Source organism: Oreochromis niloticus, linkage group LG7 (genome assembly GCF_001858045.2).
Source record: "Oreochromis niloticus isolate F11D_XX linkage group LG7, O_niloticus_UMD_NMBU, whole genome shotgun sequence".
Lineage (NCBI taxonomy): Eukaryota > Metazoa > Chordata > Actinopteri > Cichliformes > Cichlidae > Oreochromis > Oreochromis niloticus.
The window spans coordinates 50,802,052-50,820,358 of NC_031972.2; the positions used below are offsets into that span (position 1 = coordinate 50,802,052).

At 39.5% G+C, this 18,307-nt stretch overlaps 1 protein-coding gene across 1 annotated transcript in view; it reads left to right on the forward strand.

Annotated features, from left to right (window-relative positions):
• LOC100693057 (mucin-5AC) overlaps positions 1–14,824 on the forward strand; it is a 32,908-nt gene extending 18,084 nt beyond the window's left edge. The window contains exons 28-48 of the mRNA XM_025908464.1: positions 852–1,314; positions 1,752–2,457; positions 2,501–4,051; positions 4,560–4,798; positions 5,240–5,411; positions 5,524–5,759; positions 5,877–6,060; positions 9,839–10,040; positions 10,133–10,308; positions 10,406–10,475; positions 10,769–10,908; positions 11,002–11,033; positions 11,125–11,293; positions 11,720–11,821; positions 11,921–11,961; positions 12,108–12,230; positions 12,775–12,876; positions 12,977–13,105; positions 13,448–13,487; positions 13,793–13,916; positions 14,040–14,824. Of these exons, the coding sequence (XP_025764249.1) occupies positions 852–1,314; positions 1,752–2,457; positions 2,501–4,051; positions 4,560–4,798; positions 5,240–5,411; positions 5,524–5,759; positions 5,877–6,060; positions 9,839–10,040; positions 10,133–10,308; positions 10,406–10,475; positions 10,769–10,908; positions 11,002–11,033; positions 11,125–11,293; positions 11,720–11,821; positions 11,921–11,961; positions 12,108–12,230; positions 12,775–12,876; positions 12,977–13,105; positions 13,448–13,487; positions 13,793–13,916; positions 14,040–14,211 (5,173 nt within the window). The 3' untranslated portion in view covers positions 14,212–14,824. The remainder of the gene's footprint in view (positions 1–851; positions 1,315–1,751; positions 2,458–2,500; positions 4,052–4,559; positions 4,799–5,239; positions 5,412–5,523; positions 5,760–5,876; positions 6,061–9,838; positions 10,041–10,132; positions 10,309–10,405; positions 10,476–10,768; positions 10,909–11,001; positions 11,034–11,124; positions 11,294–11,719; positions 11,822–11,920; positions 11,962–12,107; positions 12,231–12,774; positions 12,877–12,976; positions 13,106–13,447; positions 13,488–13,792; positions 13,917–14,039) is intronic.
• Positions 14,825–18,307: the final 3,483 nt, after the last annotated feature.

An 18,307-nucleotide genomic window follows, 5' to 3' on the forward strand; every position in this document is an offset into this window, starting at 1 on the left:
TTTCCAATTACACCTCCAACAACAACAACCACCTCCAACAACACAACCACAGCATCAACTCCACAATAACCACAGGATCACCTCCCACGACAACCACCACCGTTTCACCTCCCACAATAACAACCACTGAGCAACCTCCCACAACAACACCCTTTACAAAAACTGTTAACTGTTTTGATTGTAAGTGGTCACCCTGGAGTGACAAGAGTTATCCTGAGCAAACTCCGTATGTTGGTGGAGAATATGAAAAGATTTCCAAGATTACTGACCCAGACCTGAGTGTCTGCAGAAATTCCTTGGACATACAGTGTAGAGCTGTCCTTCTACCAAATACACCATTGGAAGACCTTGGCCAGAATGTAAAATGTAACCCACAAGATGGATTGATCTGTCACAACAAAGACCAAGACCCTCCTGGTGTATGTTATAATTACGAAATACGAGTTTGGTGTTGCCGTGACATTTGTGTGCCTTCTTCAACGACCATGGAAAAAAACATCACTACTGTTGGTACAACAACAGAAAAAACCACACGAGCACCTCCCACTACAACAGCCACTGGATCAACTCCCACAATCACAACCACAAAACAACCTCCCACTACAACAACCACAATTACACCTCCCACAACACACACAACAGTTTCACCTCCCACTACAGAACAGACTCTTACTACTGCTAGTACAACAGCTGAAAAAGCCACAACAACAAGCATTAAAATAGTTACAAATACAACGCCGAAACCAAAAACCCCAAACACGGGTGGACAGATTACAGAAAAAACTCCAACCACAGGATCACCTCCCACAACACACACCACAAAAAACAACCTCCCACTACAACAACCACAGTTTCACCCCCGACAACAACCACTGGATCAACTGCCACTACAACCACAGGATCACCTCCCACAACACACACCACAGTTTCACCTCCCACAACAACCACTGGATCAACTTCCACAATAACAACCACAAAACAACCTCCCACTACAACAACGACAGTTACACCTCCCACTACAACAACCACAATTTCACCCCCGACAACAACCACTGGATCAACTGCCACTACAACCACAGGATCACCTCCCACAACACACACCACAGTTTCACCTCCCACAACAACCACTGGATCAACTTCCACAATAACAACCACAAAACAACCTCCCACTACAACAACCACAGTTCCACCTCCAACAACAACAACCACAGCATCAACTCCCACAACAACCACTGGATCAACTTCCACAATAACAACCACAAAACAACATCCCACTACAACAACCACAGTTACACTCCAACAACAACAACCACAGCATCAACTCCACAACAACCACTGGATCAACTTCCACAATAACAACCACAAAACAACCTCCCACTACAACAACCACAGTTACACCTCCCACTACAACAACCACAGTTTCACCCCGACAACAACCACTGGATCAACTGCCACTACAACCACAGGATCACCTCCACAACACACACCACAGTTTCACCTCCCACAACAACCACTGGATCAACTTCCACAATAACAACCACAAACAGCCTCCCACTACAACAACCACTGGATCACTGCCACTACAACCACAAAACAACCTCCCACTACAACAACCACAGTTTCACCTCCAACAACAACAACCACAGCATCAACTCCACAAACAACCACTGGATCAACTTCCACAATAACAACCACAAAACAACCTCCCACTACAACAACCACAGTTACACCTCCCACTAAAACAACCACAGCATCAATCCCACAACAACCACTGGATCAACTTCCACAATAACAACCACAAAACAACATCCCACTACAACAACCACAGTTACACCTCCAACAACAACAACCACAGCATCAACTCCCACAACAACCACTGGATCAACTTCCACAATAACAACCACAAAACAACCTCCCACTACAACAACCACAGTTACACCTCCCACTACAACAACCACAGTTTCACCCCCGACAACAACCACTGGATCAACTGCCACTACAACCACAGGATCACCTCCCACAACACACACCACAGTTTCACCTCCCACAACAACCACTGGATCAACTTCCACAATAACAACCACAAAACAGCCTCCCACTACAACAACCACTGGATCAACTGCCACTACAACCACAAAACAACCTCCCACTACAACAACCACAGTTTCACCTCCAACAACAACAACCACAGCATCAACTCCCACAACAACCACTGGATCAACTTCCACAATAACAACCACAAAACAACCTCCCACTACAACAACCACAGTTACACCTCCCACTACAACAACCACAATTTCACCCCCGACAACAACCACTGGATCAACTGCCACTACAACCACAGGATCACCTCCCACAACACACACCACAGTTTCACCTCCCACAACAACCACTGGATCAACTTCCACAATAACAACCACAAAACAACCTCCCACTACAACAACCACTGGTTCAACTGCCACTACAACCACAAAACAACCTCCCACTACAACAACCACAGTTTCACTCCCGACAACAACCACTGGATTTACTTCCACAATAAGAACCACAAAACAACCTCCCACTACAACAACCACAGTTACACCGCCAACAACAACAACCACAGCATCACCTCCCACAACAACCACTGGATCAACTTCCACAATAACAACCACAAAACAACCTCCCACTACAACAACCACAGTTACACCTCCCACCACAACAACCACAATTTCACCCCCGACAACAACCACTGGATCAACTGCCACTACAACCACAGGATCACCTCCCACAACACACACCACAGTTTCACCTCCCACAACAACCACTGGATCAACTTCCACAATAACAACCACAAAACAACCTCCCACTACAACAACCACTGGATCAACTGCCACTACAACCACAAAACAACCTGCCACTACAACAACCACAGTTTCACTCCCGACAACAACCACTGGATCAACTTCCACAATAACAACCACAAAACAACATCCCACTACAACAACCACAGTTACACCTCCAACAACAACAACCACAGCATCAACTCCCACAACAACCACTGGATCAACTTCCACAATAACAACCACAAAACAACCTCCCACTACAACAACCACAATTACACCTCCCACTACAACAACCACAATTTCACCCCCGACAACAACCACTGGATCAACTGCCACTACAACCACAAAACAACCTCCCACTACAACAACCACAGTTTCACTCCCGACAACAACCACTGGATCGACTTCCACAACAAGAACCACAAAACAACCTCCCACTACAACAACCACAGTTACACCGCCAACAACAACAACCACAGCATCACCTCCCACAACAACCACTGGATCAACTTCCACATTAACAACCACAAAACAACCTCCCACTACAACAACCACAATTACACCTCCCACTACAACAACCACAATTTCACCCCCGACAACAACTACCGGATCAACTGCCACTACAACCACAAAACAACCTCCCACTACAACAACCACAGTTACGCCTCCCACTACAACAACCACAGTTTCACTCCCGACAACAACCACTGGATCGACTTCCACAATAACAACGACAAAACAACCTCCCACTACAACAACCACAATTACACCTCCCACTACAACAACCACAGTTTCACCCCCGACAACAACCACTGGATCAACTCCCACAATAACCACAGGATCACCTCCCACTACAACAACCACTGGATCAACTCCCACAATAACCACAGGATCACCTCCCACTACAACAACCACTGGATCAACTCCCACAATAACAACCACTGAGCAACCTCCGACTACAACAACCACAGTTTCACCCCCTACAACAATAACCACAGGACCGTCTCCCACAATAACCACAGTTTCACCTTCCACAAAAACCACAGTTACACCTCCCACGGCAACAACCACAGGGTCACCTCCCACAACAACCACCACAGTTTCACTTCCCACAGCAACCACCACAGGACCGTCTCCCACAACAACCACAGTTTCACCTCCCACAACAACCACAGGATCACCTTCCCCATGTTTCTGCAAATACCAGGAGCTCACATTTCCTCCCAGTAAGTTATGTGCTTCTTTAATCAGTTTTCCCTACATAAGCGGTGTTATTTTTCTGCCGTGGCTTTACTAGCCTTTACAGTTCCTGCAGATACATAGATACATAAGACTACAGTAGAATCAGGCACCTAAACTATTAATTGCTGACATTTTATCATCCTTTTTTATTCAGTCTTTTCTTTTCTACCAAACTGTTTAATACACTTTAGAAAAGATCTTTCCTTTTTTATGTACATCCATCAAGGGATAATTTATTGTTTGCCCTGTGCAAGAGTAGCAACCACACCAAAATCTGATCTTTACCACCTCCCTACTGGCATTGTGGACAAAAAATAGATTAACATTGTAAGGAACTGTACTTTGCATAATCCATAAGCCAAGTCTGTACAACAATAAAGTTGTACAGACTTGGCTCAAAGGTTTTACTATATAGAGTGGGACTTCTCTTGCCATTGTTTTTTTAAGCATTAGTTATTTTGATCTAACTCCTTTGTTACTATTCTCTTGTAGGTAGTGTCATATACAATAAGACTGATGGAGCAGGCTGGTGTTACACTGCATATTGCAATTCAACTTGTGGTACTGAAAAGCATCAAAGTCGATGTAACTCTACTACACCGCCAACTACTCCTACTTACACACCAAGCTCTGGCACTCCAACAACGCACATTACAAGTAGCTCAACAATATCCAGTACCATCACTCAAGCTCCTCCAAAAGACTGCTTCTTTCTCAATCCCTCTAGAAAGGTATTTGAAGTAAAATACATCAATGCTGGACAAACAAAGAAAGACAATAAAACATATATAAAAATGCAAATAAACATTCATTAACCATCAAAATATATCCAGTTTTAGCCAAAAATGCAGTCGTAAATGTTTTTTCAGGCTAAAACAAGAAAAAAGGTCTAGGTTATAAAATATTACTGCTTTACGAAGCATTTCATGATGGCTGTGTTTCTCAAAGATATTGAAAATAAGTAATGAAAGTTTACAGTTAAACAGTTTTTTGTTAACAGTTTTTAAATAGCCTTTACAAAGCTTGGGACACACAGACAAGTTTCTAATCATTTGATAAATTTCACATAATTTACAGTATTTATCAGTGTATATGCCTCTTAGAGGCTCAAATATAATATTGATGTCACTCATATGTCATCCATGGCTAAAAGTACTGCTTTGTCTTCACAGAATGGTGAGTCCTGGAATCCAACCAAATGCATCACAGAAACATGTGAAAACGGCAAAGTAATCACAACATATGTTCAATGTGAAGAAGCAACTGTACCTGTTTGTCACAATGATCAGCCACCAGAAAGAGTTTATGATAAAACAGGCTGTTGTTTCCACTATCAATGCAAATGTAAGCTCCAATGAAAGCCTTTTTCAAATTTCACAAATTAAAACTGCTATACATGCAGTAAAAAAACAAACTAGCTTTTATCTTTGATGTAATCTCAATCAAATATTTGCAGGTGTTTGCAGTGGCTGGGGAGATCCTCATTATGTGACATTTGATGGACAAAATTATAGCTTCCAGAAAAATTGCACATATGTCCTAGTTAAAGAGATCACACCTCGATACAATTTTAAAGTTCTTATTGACAATATAAACTGTGATGCCTCTGGAACTGTGACGTGTCCTAAATCCCTTATTGTGTCTTACAAAAACACTGATGTTATTCTTACACAAGAGGGAGGAGTGAACAAGGTGGGTATCACTTAGAGTTTCTTAAAAGATCTTATATTATAATATATTTAAATATTATGCAGTGGCATTTAAAATTAAGATGTTTCACTAACAGTAATTAATGTTGCCATTGCGTAGGTGTTCATCAACAGGACACTAAAAGGACCAAACTTCCAAAATGAAGACATGATGATCACAAGTAAAGGAATTGCACTGCGCTTAACAATCCCTACAATCAATGCAGTTGTGACGTTCAAAGGGATTTCATTCAGTGTAGAATTGCCAATGAATCTTTTCTATGAAAACACAGAAGGACAGTGTGGTAAGTTGATAATTTAATATGTCATAAAATAATGATCATGAAAGGTACATGAGTACCTATGTTAGTAGATTAATGTTACTAATAAGACAGTGTGCTGATATACACTACCAGCCAAAAGTTTTAGAATGCCCCACTTTTCTAGTTTTTTGTTGACAATTATGCAGTTTAATGTCTCATTGCACTCTGAAATAAAAGCATAGCACAAACAAGTAGTTGGAGTTAAAAAATAAATCATGGAATCAGTTTATAGACCAAAATGTTTTCTAAACTTTTGACTCATCAAAGTAGCCACTTTTGGCCGATATATCAGCTGAATACACCTTTGGCATTCTTCTTCAAAAGAAATCAAATATTCTTGTGAAAGTTCTTCCCATACCAAGCTAACAAGACAGAAGCTAAGCTCGTTGCAACATGGCAACTGCCTCAACGCTACCCAAAATTGAACCTCCCCCACCCTCATTCAGATGTGGCGTTTGGAACTATCTTGGTTTTCATGTGAAGCATGACCCTGATGGTAAGCGCGTCATGGACAAAAGTAAAACAGTATGTCGGATGTGCCACGCAATGCTCAATTGGTGGGAACTAGTGCGTTAGCGCAGTTAGCGCAGTTAGCTTGTTACCGTGTTGATGCCGTCCAGCCCCACGCACGGGGCGATCCGTGGTAACTCGTTAATGGAGATTTGCTTCATTATGGCGTTAATGCCATTTTAACGGGATTAACGCTGACAGCACTAGTGGGAACAGAACGAATATGACTGCACACTTACGCCGACATCATTCTAGTGCAAAGACAAGTGGAAGCAGACAAAAACAACAAGCACGCATGCTACAAACTTTACCCGAGTCATTTAGACAGCCGTTAGCACATGATTCTCCTTATGGGGACCTGATATGTTTAATATGCTGCTTAGAATATAGCCCAGAAGAAGCGTATAGTATAACTTATATTTTTTTATTATTTTGTTGTTTCAGCAACATTAAATTTAAAAACTGTGCTTTTGAGTTAAAATATATATTTATAATTTTAATAAATGACAAATTAAAAAGGCATGAACATTTTTTTGTATCAAAAAAATATCGAACCGTGACACCAAAGTATCGAACCGAACCAAACCGTGAATTTTGTGTATCGCTGCACCCCTAGCTTTCATGCTGCAACTCGTCCTGTAAAACCTGTAGCTCCAAGTCTTCAGTCAGTCTCTTCGCAGCTGAAACTTAGACTGGCTTACTACAACCACTATTAAGCTGTGCTTGAAGCTGTTGTCCTGTGAGCCACCTGGTGAGCCAGCACACTGGTGGTCCTGTGCTGGCCCATATGTGGATTACCTCTGGCAAACCTGATCTGCGCCATCATTCTTTGCGGTATGTGTGCCATGTGTAAGTTGTGTGCAGCACTCTTCTACTATCCCAGATTACTCAAAGTGCTCTATACAATATGCCACATTCACCTACTTACTCTAAACCAGACCTTCCCAAAGTGTGGGGCCCGCCCCCTAGGGGGGGCACAGAGCCATGGCGGGGGGCGGGGTATGAAAAGGAAAAAAACAAAACGCTTGGACACTGCTAGCACGGGGCGCCCACAGAAACGCAAAGCAGGAGATGAAGCATAGCTGAATATGTTTCCAAACCCAACTTCATTCTAAGCCAAAGACTAGAAAATATGGTGAAGCATATCTTCCCTTTGGTTTCACCTGCACAAGTGCCAAGGCAGGTCTCCCCTGCAGAATTGGTTTTCCCTTCTTTGGGAGCAGGCACTGGGCTCTTCAAATCATGGACAAACAGTATCCTACATTCTTGATTTTTAGTTCACAAATACTTGTTGTAATGACTAACTACTCCTGACATTTTGGAGATGTTAGCTCTTTATACGGTAAAGTTACAGCGGGATAAAAATAATATCAGGCTGATCCTGCCACTATTTGTTCCCCCGGTTCAAATCACGGACAAACAGTATCCCACAGTTGTTTATCTTTTTAAACCCATTTTGCACAGAGAGGCATTTTTTGAAAAATGTATTGATATCAATGTTGAATATTATTACACAGAAAAAAAAAATAACTACACGTAAAATAATCACACAGTGACGCCTCTGCCTTTGTAAATGGAGGGACAGTAACTGCGTGTAAAACCTGCAGATAGTCAGATTAACAGTAACAGTATTTTGTCTCTATCTGCCATTCTGCACTTCATCTCATGTAAACAATAATGTGGCGCACAGCGTGATGTGAAAAAAGGCACATACCTTGACGTTGCGTGACGAACTCTGTATTCCTTGTCCACACGTTAACGTAAAAAAGGAGTTTTAAAAAATCTCCGTTTTCGGTGATTCAAAACACCGTTTACGTGTGGACAAAACAGCTGCGTTTTCAAAAATACCCGTGTAGGTGCGGACGTAGGATAAAAGAGTTAGTAGTATATTTTATTACTACCTGTCATTTATTGCAGTTTACTTGTATTTGCTTAATTGTTTACTAAATGTTTGAGGTGTGAAATAAACGGCAATGGAGCAAAATATGGGTGTGTGTGGTGGAAGGATGTGTTAGTGCGTGTGCGTGCGCGTGCAACGCGTGGGGGGGGACATTTTTCATGTAAAAAAAAGGGGGGCCCAGCAAAAAAAGTTTGGGAACCACTGCTCTAGACTGAGTGCCTCCTAACTACATTCATACACATTCACACTCTTGACATAACTGGAGTAACCAGGGATCGAACCACTGACCTTCCGATTAGTAGGTGACCTGCTCTACCTTCTGAGCTTGGTGGTAAACATGAGTAAACCCTCACTAGGTTTTGGATTAAGTGTACACTCACAAACCTATCAAACCTACATTTGAAGCATTGGCTACCATAGTAGTATAGTATTCCAAAATGGCATTTGGGTTTTGTAACTAAAATAGGAAATCCACATCTGGTTGACATACACCCTGCCATGACACCAGTCAGTCAGAAGTGCCAGCTTGATGCCGGATCCGGGGAAGACCTGTTTTTTATGAGCCTGGGCCACATAAACCAAACGATAATTGTGCCAGATGTGGCATGCCATCACATAAACAGTGCCATCTATGCCAGACCTGACCCATATCTGGATGACATACCACTTACCATGCCAGAAGTCAGCCAGCAGTGCCAGCTTGAAACTAGATCGGGGCCAGACCTGTCTGCTATGTGGGTACTTCATGCAGTACAATATTGTTCATCTGATGCTCATGAGGGTATGGTACCACAGTGTGTTCCCACACTGCTTTTATGCAGTCAGAGACACTTGTAAGTAATCCAGAAAAGTTGGAACACTTGTAGGAATTAGTAGCACCAGCTTTCAAGGCTTGAGTTTTAAAGTTTTTTACAGTTTCAAATTGTTAACCCATTTTGTGTTCCCTGAAAAAGGGCTTTTTGTATAATTCTGAAATGTACATTATTTTTCAGTTTTGTGTAACCTTACCTTTTTTTTTTAACCAGTTCACCATTTAACTTTATACCATTTCAAGCTATTCATTGGACTTGAACAACTTTAATTGTAATAAATAACTGGAATAATTGTTGTTCTAAAACTTTTGACCTGTAGTGTATGTATCACTGGGTCAATGTACAATTTACAAATATCATATTTGCACTTACAAATGCTTGTACACCTTCCAATGCTACTGCTATTGTTTAAGTTAGTAGAGAATTCCAAGCTCATATACAGGGTGATAATCAGGTTGTCACTGACAGAGGCTCATATACCGTTTTTAATTTTTTGGAAATTTGGCTCTAATGTAACATTAACATTTCATTTCACAAGGTATCTGTGACAATAACAGAACAAATGACTGCAGATTGAAAAATGGCACGATTCATCCATCATGCTCTGAGATGGCAAATGATTGGCGTGTATCTGTCAAAGAAAAGCCATACTGTGATCATGCCCTCCCCATCCCCACAAAACCACCAACTCCTACACCGACAGAGTGCAACTATACAATTTGTGAAATTCTGAAGAGCGAGTAGGAATTTTAAAAAAATAACCTTAAACACATATTAGCTCATTCAGTGAGACCACTGGAGTAAGCTTCTTTCTTTTTTATTTTGTATTAAGGGTGTTCAAGGAGTGCAACAAAGTAATCAAACCAGAACCATATTATCAAGCCTGTAAATTTGATGTTTGCCACACAAATAGAACTATGGGTTGTGCCAGTTTGGAAGTATACGCCTTGCTGTGTACTGAAGCATCTATCTGTGTACCCTGGAGGAATGCTACTAAAGGACAGTGTGGTAAGAGAAAGTTTTCTGTCTTAATAGAAAGCAAACAGATTGTTGTTTTAAATGTTTTTGCGCATTTTCACCTTAAATAAACTTTCTTTTCTTGTAGACTATAAGTGTCCAGGTAAAAAAGTCTACAACCCTTGTGGGCCAACTGCTGTTCAAACCTGCAATGCAAAGTAATCACTTCATTATCAAAAATTAAGTAATGTTTACTTTACTTGTTCTAAAACAAAAAAGAACATTTGAACACTAAGATGCATTACTGAATTCAAGTCACAGTAAACACAAAATACACTTATAAGTGATGTGAATGAAATTAGATTTGCAGTGTTGGTATGAGATGGAAAATGTGCATTGGTTATAGTGACGTCAGTTAGTTTTTGGGACATTTCAGGTCATAACTAGGTATCATTGTGCTGAATTAAAATTTGAATGTATTGTTATATCTGTGAATTTCCCTCTTATTTAGATACAATCAAAAGTTCTCACAGCAATGTCAGGGAGAAAAAGCTGCACAGGACAAAGATTGCACTACTTTTATAGAGGGCTGCTTCTGCCCAGAGGGAATGACTTCATTCAGTCCAACCTCTGATGTCTGCGTCTCCTCCTGTAAGCATATTTTCTGTTGCATATTCATGAAAAATCTAACCTGAATCTTTGTGAGTAAGTATAAATGTGAGCTGCTTGGTTTTAATTTTTAAGGTTGCGCTGGACCTGATGGCAACCCTAAACAGGTAAAAACTATGACATGCTACATATACATTTTCAATTATTTTGTGTATTTGTTGATGTTGTGTAAATAATTATTTTTTATCACCCATATAGCTTGGTGAAACCTGGAAGATTGGCTGTCAGGAATGTGTTTGCGACAAGGACTCTTTTAGTGTGGTTTGTAAGAATGTAACATGCCCTTCTCAAAAACCAGTGAAGTGCACCGAAGAAGGTGAGGTGCTGGTGAACAAAATAGTGGACTGCTGTGTGACACCGACGTGTGGTGAGTTGTTTTGGATATCACGCCAAAACATTTCAGGATGACTGGGCACAGTTTAACATCATTTAACAACAGCAATAATCAGCTTGTTAACTTAAAATGGGTTTACGAAAGGATTTTCTTTTTCTAAATGTGATGAAGGAATCAAAACTTGCACACAATGATCAATTTGGTCTTTAAACTAATTTTGCTCAAGGTTAAGGTTGGGTTTTTTTCAGGAAATAACCTGTGAGTTGCAACTGATTTTGAGCCAGATGAGCTACTGCGAAATATCATTGAAGTTCTGGATCTATTTCCATTTTTTAAAAAAGATGTGTTTTCCAGAAATGCCTGCTGTGAAATACTCTAATTAATTCTGGATTTTACTGGTTTGCTTTGTTTTATATCCACTAATGCTGGATTTAATAATGGAATTATTTCCACCACCAGAATGTGATACGAACACATGTCCACTGCAACCACATTGTGACGTGGGATTTGACTTGAAGGTTAACACCCCAAAGGATAAATGCTGCCCTGTTTACAGCTGTGGTTAGTTCAACTTATAGGTGTTGTTTATTCAGTGTTTGTGTGTAAAAGTCTTAAGCTAAACTTTAATCTGATTGTTTTTGTGAACACTGTCTTATTTAGTGCCCAAAGATGTTTGTGTCTTCAATAATACCGAGTACAAGGTAAGGAATAATTATAATATTATAATATAAATATTATAATATTTATATTTATTATATATATTTTAGTGGGTTTCTTTAAAGGCAATATTTGTATTATGTGTTACTATTAAGACTGTTAAGACTTTACTTTTTATTTTCACATGCAGCCTGGTACTGATTTCTTCAAAAGCCTATGTGAACAATGTTACTGCACTGAAACCAAGAATTCCAAAATGGAGCCGAACAGCTACAAGTGTAATAAAATACAGTGTTCAAAAAATTGTGACAAGGTACTTTTTCATGGAAATATTTGTATCTTCATTCATTCTGAATGTGAACTTCTGAATGTGAACCAATAAAACTGTGTAAATAAGGATTTTAAATGACCTCACATTTTACATCCAGGATCATTTACTCACATACATTATTTTCTGAAATCTAAGTCTAAATGCTTTTGCTGATTTGTGATATTAATCTTAGAAAGGGTTTTTATTTATACACTTCACAACATCGTTATGCTGGTGTAATATGCTCTGACTTAACACATCTATCTCTAAAATATCTGATCGACTCCGCAAACTGTCCAGTCTTGGTGAATATGGGAAATTATTTTGAGTAGCAATGAGAATATTTCTAGAAAATAATATTACGCTAATATTTTACCAAAAATGTTTTGAACATCACAGATTTAATAGCTACCACAATGAGCTAAATACCACTTGGGCAATGATTATTAAGATTAAAAGTATTTTGTAACTGCTGCCTACTAATCATGCGATTAGTAGATTGAACTGGGTGACATTTTAAATAAATTGTTGTATTTTCTTCAAATAGGGCTATAAGTATGTAGATGTGCCTGGATCATGTTGTGGAAACTGTACACAGATAAGCTGCGTTGTGAATGTCCCAGGCTTTTCTTCTCCAGTAATTATTGAGGTTGGTACAGCATAATGGAAACAATGAAAAAAAATCACTTAATGAGTTGTGATTTAAGAAAGAATTTATCTTTAATAACTGACTACTGCTCTTCTGACAGCCTTCTCAGACTTGGTCACCACCAAATGATAACTGTACCAAGTATGACTGCAAGAAAGAAAAAGATATATTTTTAGTTTCTCTAAACAACACAGCATGTCCTCCATTTGATCCCAACAACTGTGTTCCAGTGAGTACAATCCAGACTTTAAAAGCAGAGGGGTTTTTTTTATCTTACAGCTAAGTATTGACACTCAAAATATAACATTTGAAAGACTAGTTAGAGTTAATTTTGTATGGCTTCTTTTTTGTTTCATAATTATAAAATACAATTCCTAGAATTTAACTTATGTTTTAAATGTACTTAAAACTTACAGAACCCCAAAACAGGCAATGTAAATTCCATCCAAATAAAAAGATTACTGAAAAACAATTTTTTTAAATACATAGTAAAGCAGAACCAACTTTTTTCTGATACAAGTAAGTTGTGTAAGTTTGCTAGTGTTTACAGTACAAACTGTCTGTTTTGCAGGGAACTGAGCAAACAGATGCAAATGGTTGCTGCAGAACTTGTGAGTCTTAAAACAATTTACATTACACAATATTACTTTATATTTTTGAAAACAAACTTACATGTAAATATTTGCCTTCATAAATCATTTATAACTGTTAGGTCTCAAATATTTTCTTTTGTTACTCCAAGAATAGAAGCAAATGCTTACAAATTTCATGTCTGCCAAACCAGAAATGAATCACTTAAGCAGCATGTTTTCATTCATAATGACTTCCAGACTTTAGAGCTTTTTTTGGTGAAGATCAAATTATTAAACATGAACACCAAGCAGAACATGATAAATACCTATCTGATCATTCACAGGTACGCCTCGTCACAGCTGTAAAATCCACACCAACACCACCTATCTGTACATAAATGACTGCAAATCAGTGGAGAAAGTGGAACTCAGATCATGTGAGGGATCCTGTGGAGCATCCTTCTCAATGTGAGATTCATGAAAATATGCAGAAACAAACTATTTACTCATTCATGCTAAACTGCACATGCTGTTTTTATGATAATTTCTTATTTAACAGTTGTTTGCTTTTGAAACTATCTTTACTTGCAGGTACTCAGCAAAGGCCAAAAACATGATGCACTCATGCACCTGCTGTCAAGAAATGAAGACCAGCGAGAAGGAAGTGCAGATAAAGTGCTCCGATAACACCACAAAAATGTACACATACATTTCTGTTGACCAGTGTGGCTGCAAAGCTGCTGAATGCAAAGAGCAACCCTAATGTTGACGTAAACGTTGTGAACATAAAAATGGAAAACTGAGCTAGAAAACCTGACCAATATATATTTCAAGTATTTCTTCCTAAAACCTATCTGAATAATAAAAACTTAAAATTAGAAGACTAAAAACAAAACTTGATGCTAAACCTCTTAAACAGCACAGATGTTTTAGTCTGAAACTTGCATCTTCTTAAGTTGTCTCTTTCTAACTTACAGTCCCTCTCCAAACATTTGCATGTACTCTTTTGGAGTTGAGACAAAATAATATATCTCTGTGGTGGGTGTGTCCTTTCATCTCTCCAGAAGTCATTCCTTTACAAACTTTATGATGTGCCATTTAAGCTTCCACATAAATTAAGAACTTCAGATTTAACTGAAATCGGAGCAATTCAGTCATGTTCCTTTAATATGGGAAAAGAGTTCCATATAAGAAAGGGAAAATCAATAATTTGCATTTTCAATTATATTTGAACATTATTTCTAACAACACAATTATGTAACATTAAATTCTATTATTAGCAAAAGAGTTAAAAGAATGTCCAAAATATCTTTGTCAAATATCTGATATTTCAAACTACTTTCTTCTATTTCAATAAAATTCAGCTTTGATCATGATCATGTGTTCTTGTTTTGTTTTGTTTTTTTTACCCATTTTCTGTGTGGTCATTAATCATTTGTAGCAATAATTGCATGGTATTTGAAAATATACCATCAATAATATTACATGTGTTGAATTTGGATTATTTGATGTGATACTACTTGAAACAACTATTGGGTGCAAAACTTTTCAACTCTAAAATATCTTTCTGCAATTGTCATTTGTAATAAACCAAAACCCATAAGCCAATTTGTCGGCAAAGAGTCAAATGAACTTGAGCACAGATTTTAAGTAGCTGGAATAAAGACCTCATCCAGAATTCACACAGATGAGTGTCAGGGGTGATTGGTGACAGAAGGATTGAAGCAAGATTGACAGGGAAGGGTTATAAAACCGTAGTGAGACTTGTGTATACAGTATGGTTTGGAGATGGTGGCAGTATAAAACAAGGAAAAAAGACAGGAGGTAAAGCTAGAGGGGGCAGGGGTAACGATGCTAGGAGAGTAACTGGGAAGAACAAGATTACAAATGAGTATATCAGACGGGCAGTTCAGGTCGAGTTTTTCAGAGACAATGTTAGAGATGCAAGACAGAGACATGAAATGTGGAAGTTTAATGTGACAGTAGGGACAGGGTGAGATAGAGGCAGATGATCCACTCCGGTAACCAATAAAGGTAGCAGATAAAAGAAGAAGAAGCTCAAAAATGAGTATGTGATAAACCATAGGGAACTGCTATATATGCAAGTGGGCATAAGTAATACACCTGAAAAATTGATGTTCACAATTGATGCTCACTGCATGTAGATTCATGACCAATTTCTGCTGAGTAATTTCATTACTCAGCCAGACTACTTCCAACTGATAGGAAGGCACCAGTAACTCAAATAACCACACATTACAACCAAGGTATACAGGAGAGGATCTCTGAACTTTGAACTAGATGAGTTATAGCTAGGGTTGCAAAGGGGCGGAAAATTTCCGGTAAATTTCCGAAAAGTTTCCGGTAAATTTTCATGGTAAATTAAGCTTGGGAATTTTGGAAATATTCCATATTAGAAACTTTCCATGGAAATAATGGGAATTATGGAAATTAATGGGAATTTAGGAGAACTAACTGGGAATGTATTATTTCCAAGCATAAATATGAACAGAAATCATAAGAAAACCTCCATGCAAAATGTTTTCAACAGATATTTCAACAGATTTATTTGTAAGTACAGTAGAATAGAACATGTTTCAATAACTTGTTTCATAGATGAATAAAAACAGAAATGTTGAGTTCAATATTACCATCCCCTAACCCCGTTCATTCAAAAATGCCCCCTGTCCAAAAATCTCCACAAAGTCCCATTCAAAAGGTTAAATGAAAAATGCCACTTATCCTCCAAAACGTCCCATTAAACATGCAAATCTTCCTTCAAGCAATCCTCTTTTCTCATTTTTGCTCAGTCAATAGACTCTTCCTGGACCTCATCATCATCCAGCAACATGTCCACTTCCTCAGCATCCAACTCTGAGTCTTCCTCTTCAGTGTCACTTTCCAGCCTTGTTGAGGATGGCTCTGTGTCAGGCTCAAAGAGCCGTAGGGTTTGCCCAAATGCCGACCAGCTTTTCCACTCTCACATTTGTGAGCCTGTTGCGAACCTTTGTGTGGGTGTTCCCAAACAGTGACCAGTTGCGCTCGGAGGCGGCTGATGATGGTGGGATTTGGAGGAGGATGGAGGCTACAGGTGCAAGGGCCTCAGATTCACATAGTCCCTTCCACCAGGTGGCTGCAGATATGTTTTGGCATGACTGCCATATTCCATCCCCTTTCCAAAGGCCTTGCTTTGTTCGATACTTTGCCAAACTGCCTAGAACTTTGCCTTTATCGAGACCCAGGTGGTCAGACATGGCTGTAATGACCGCATAGGCACCGTTGATCTCTTCCCCAGAAAGTATGCCCTTGTCATATTTGGGGTCCAGCATGTATGCTGCTGCATGCACTGGCTTCATGCAGAACTCCCTCCGCTGTTCCAATGACTTGACCACAGCTGTTTCCTCTGCTTTCAGTAGTAGGGAAGTGGGCAGAATTGTCTGGATTTCTTCTTTGAGTTCTGCAAAAAGGCACTGGACATCTGACAAGATGGCACCATCCCCCTCTATCTTCGCTATTGCTGCTGCAATAGGTTTGAGGATTTTCTGACTGCTAGATACTCTTTCTCAGAACACATCATCCAAGATGACCTTCTTGATGTCACTGTCGATGCCTACAGACTGGGATATGGCCATCTCTTGCAGAGACTCCTTTCCCTCCAGAAGGCTGTCAAACATGATAACAACACCACCCCATCGCGTTATGCTGGGAAGCTTCAGTGTAGTACTCTTGTTCTTTTCATTTTGCTTTGACAGAAATGTAGCAGAAGTTACTTGTTTGCCTTTAACATATTTCAGAACTTGCTTCGCTCTCTTATTCAGAGTGTCCATTGTTTTTAGTGCCATTATGTCTTTTAGGAGAAGATTTAGTGTATGGGCAGCACAGCCAATAGTAGTTATATGAGGGGTAGGTCTCCTCCACTTGTGCCCAGGCAACCTTCATGTTGGCTGCATTGTCAGTGACCAGTGCAAAAACCTTATCTGGTCCAAGGTCATTGATGATCACTTTTAGCTCATCTGCAATGTATTGGCCTGTGTGTCTGTTTTCCTTTGTGTCTACACTCTTGTAGAACACAGGCTGAGGAGTGGTGATTATGTAGTTAATAATTCCTTGTCCCCTGATATTGGACCATCCATCAGAGATGACTGAAATACAGTCAGCTTAGTCAATGGTCTGTTTCACCTTTGCCTGAACTCTTCATCCAGTAGATGAGTAGACAATGCATGTCTGGTTGGGGGAATGTATGCTGGTCGGAGAACATTCAAAAATCTCTTCCAGTACACATTGGATGTCAGCATCAGGGGTGAGCCAGTTGCATAGATTGCACGAGCGAAACACTCATCTGCGTTTTTCTGGCTAGTGTCATCCATAAAATGAAAGAATCCTCTGATGCCAGAGGGACCAGGAGCTGATGAGTGGGTATCTGACTCTGATACAGCTGAAACAGATTCATTTTCCCCTTGAGTGGAATTCCTGGCTGCTGCATGTGTTGGCCCTTGAGGAATTTTTTTGCACTTTGCAATGTGCTGCTGCATTTTTGTGGCATTCTTCACATACGTCTTATCACAATACTTACACATATATACAGATTTCCCTTGTACATTAGCTGGTGTAAAATGTCTTCACACATCAGATAGCGCACATGGCATTTTTCTGTAAAATAAAACAAGAGCTTGTAAAAATGCTAATGCAATGCAAGAAATCGTAATAATACAATTGCAATATGATAATAAACAGATATAAATAGTAAGGCTAGCTAAACAACTGGAATGACCTTCAAAACAAAACAGCCAAATGAGGAAGCTAGTATCTTCTTTATGTTATACTAGCTATGGCTTATTTAGCATCTAACAGATGCTAGC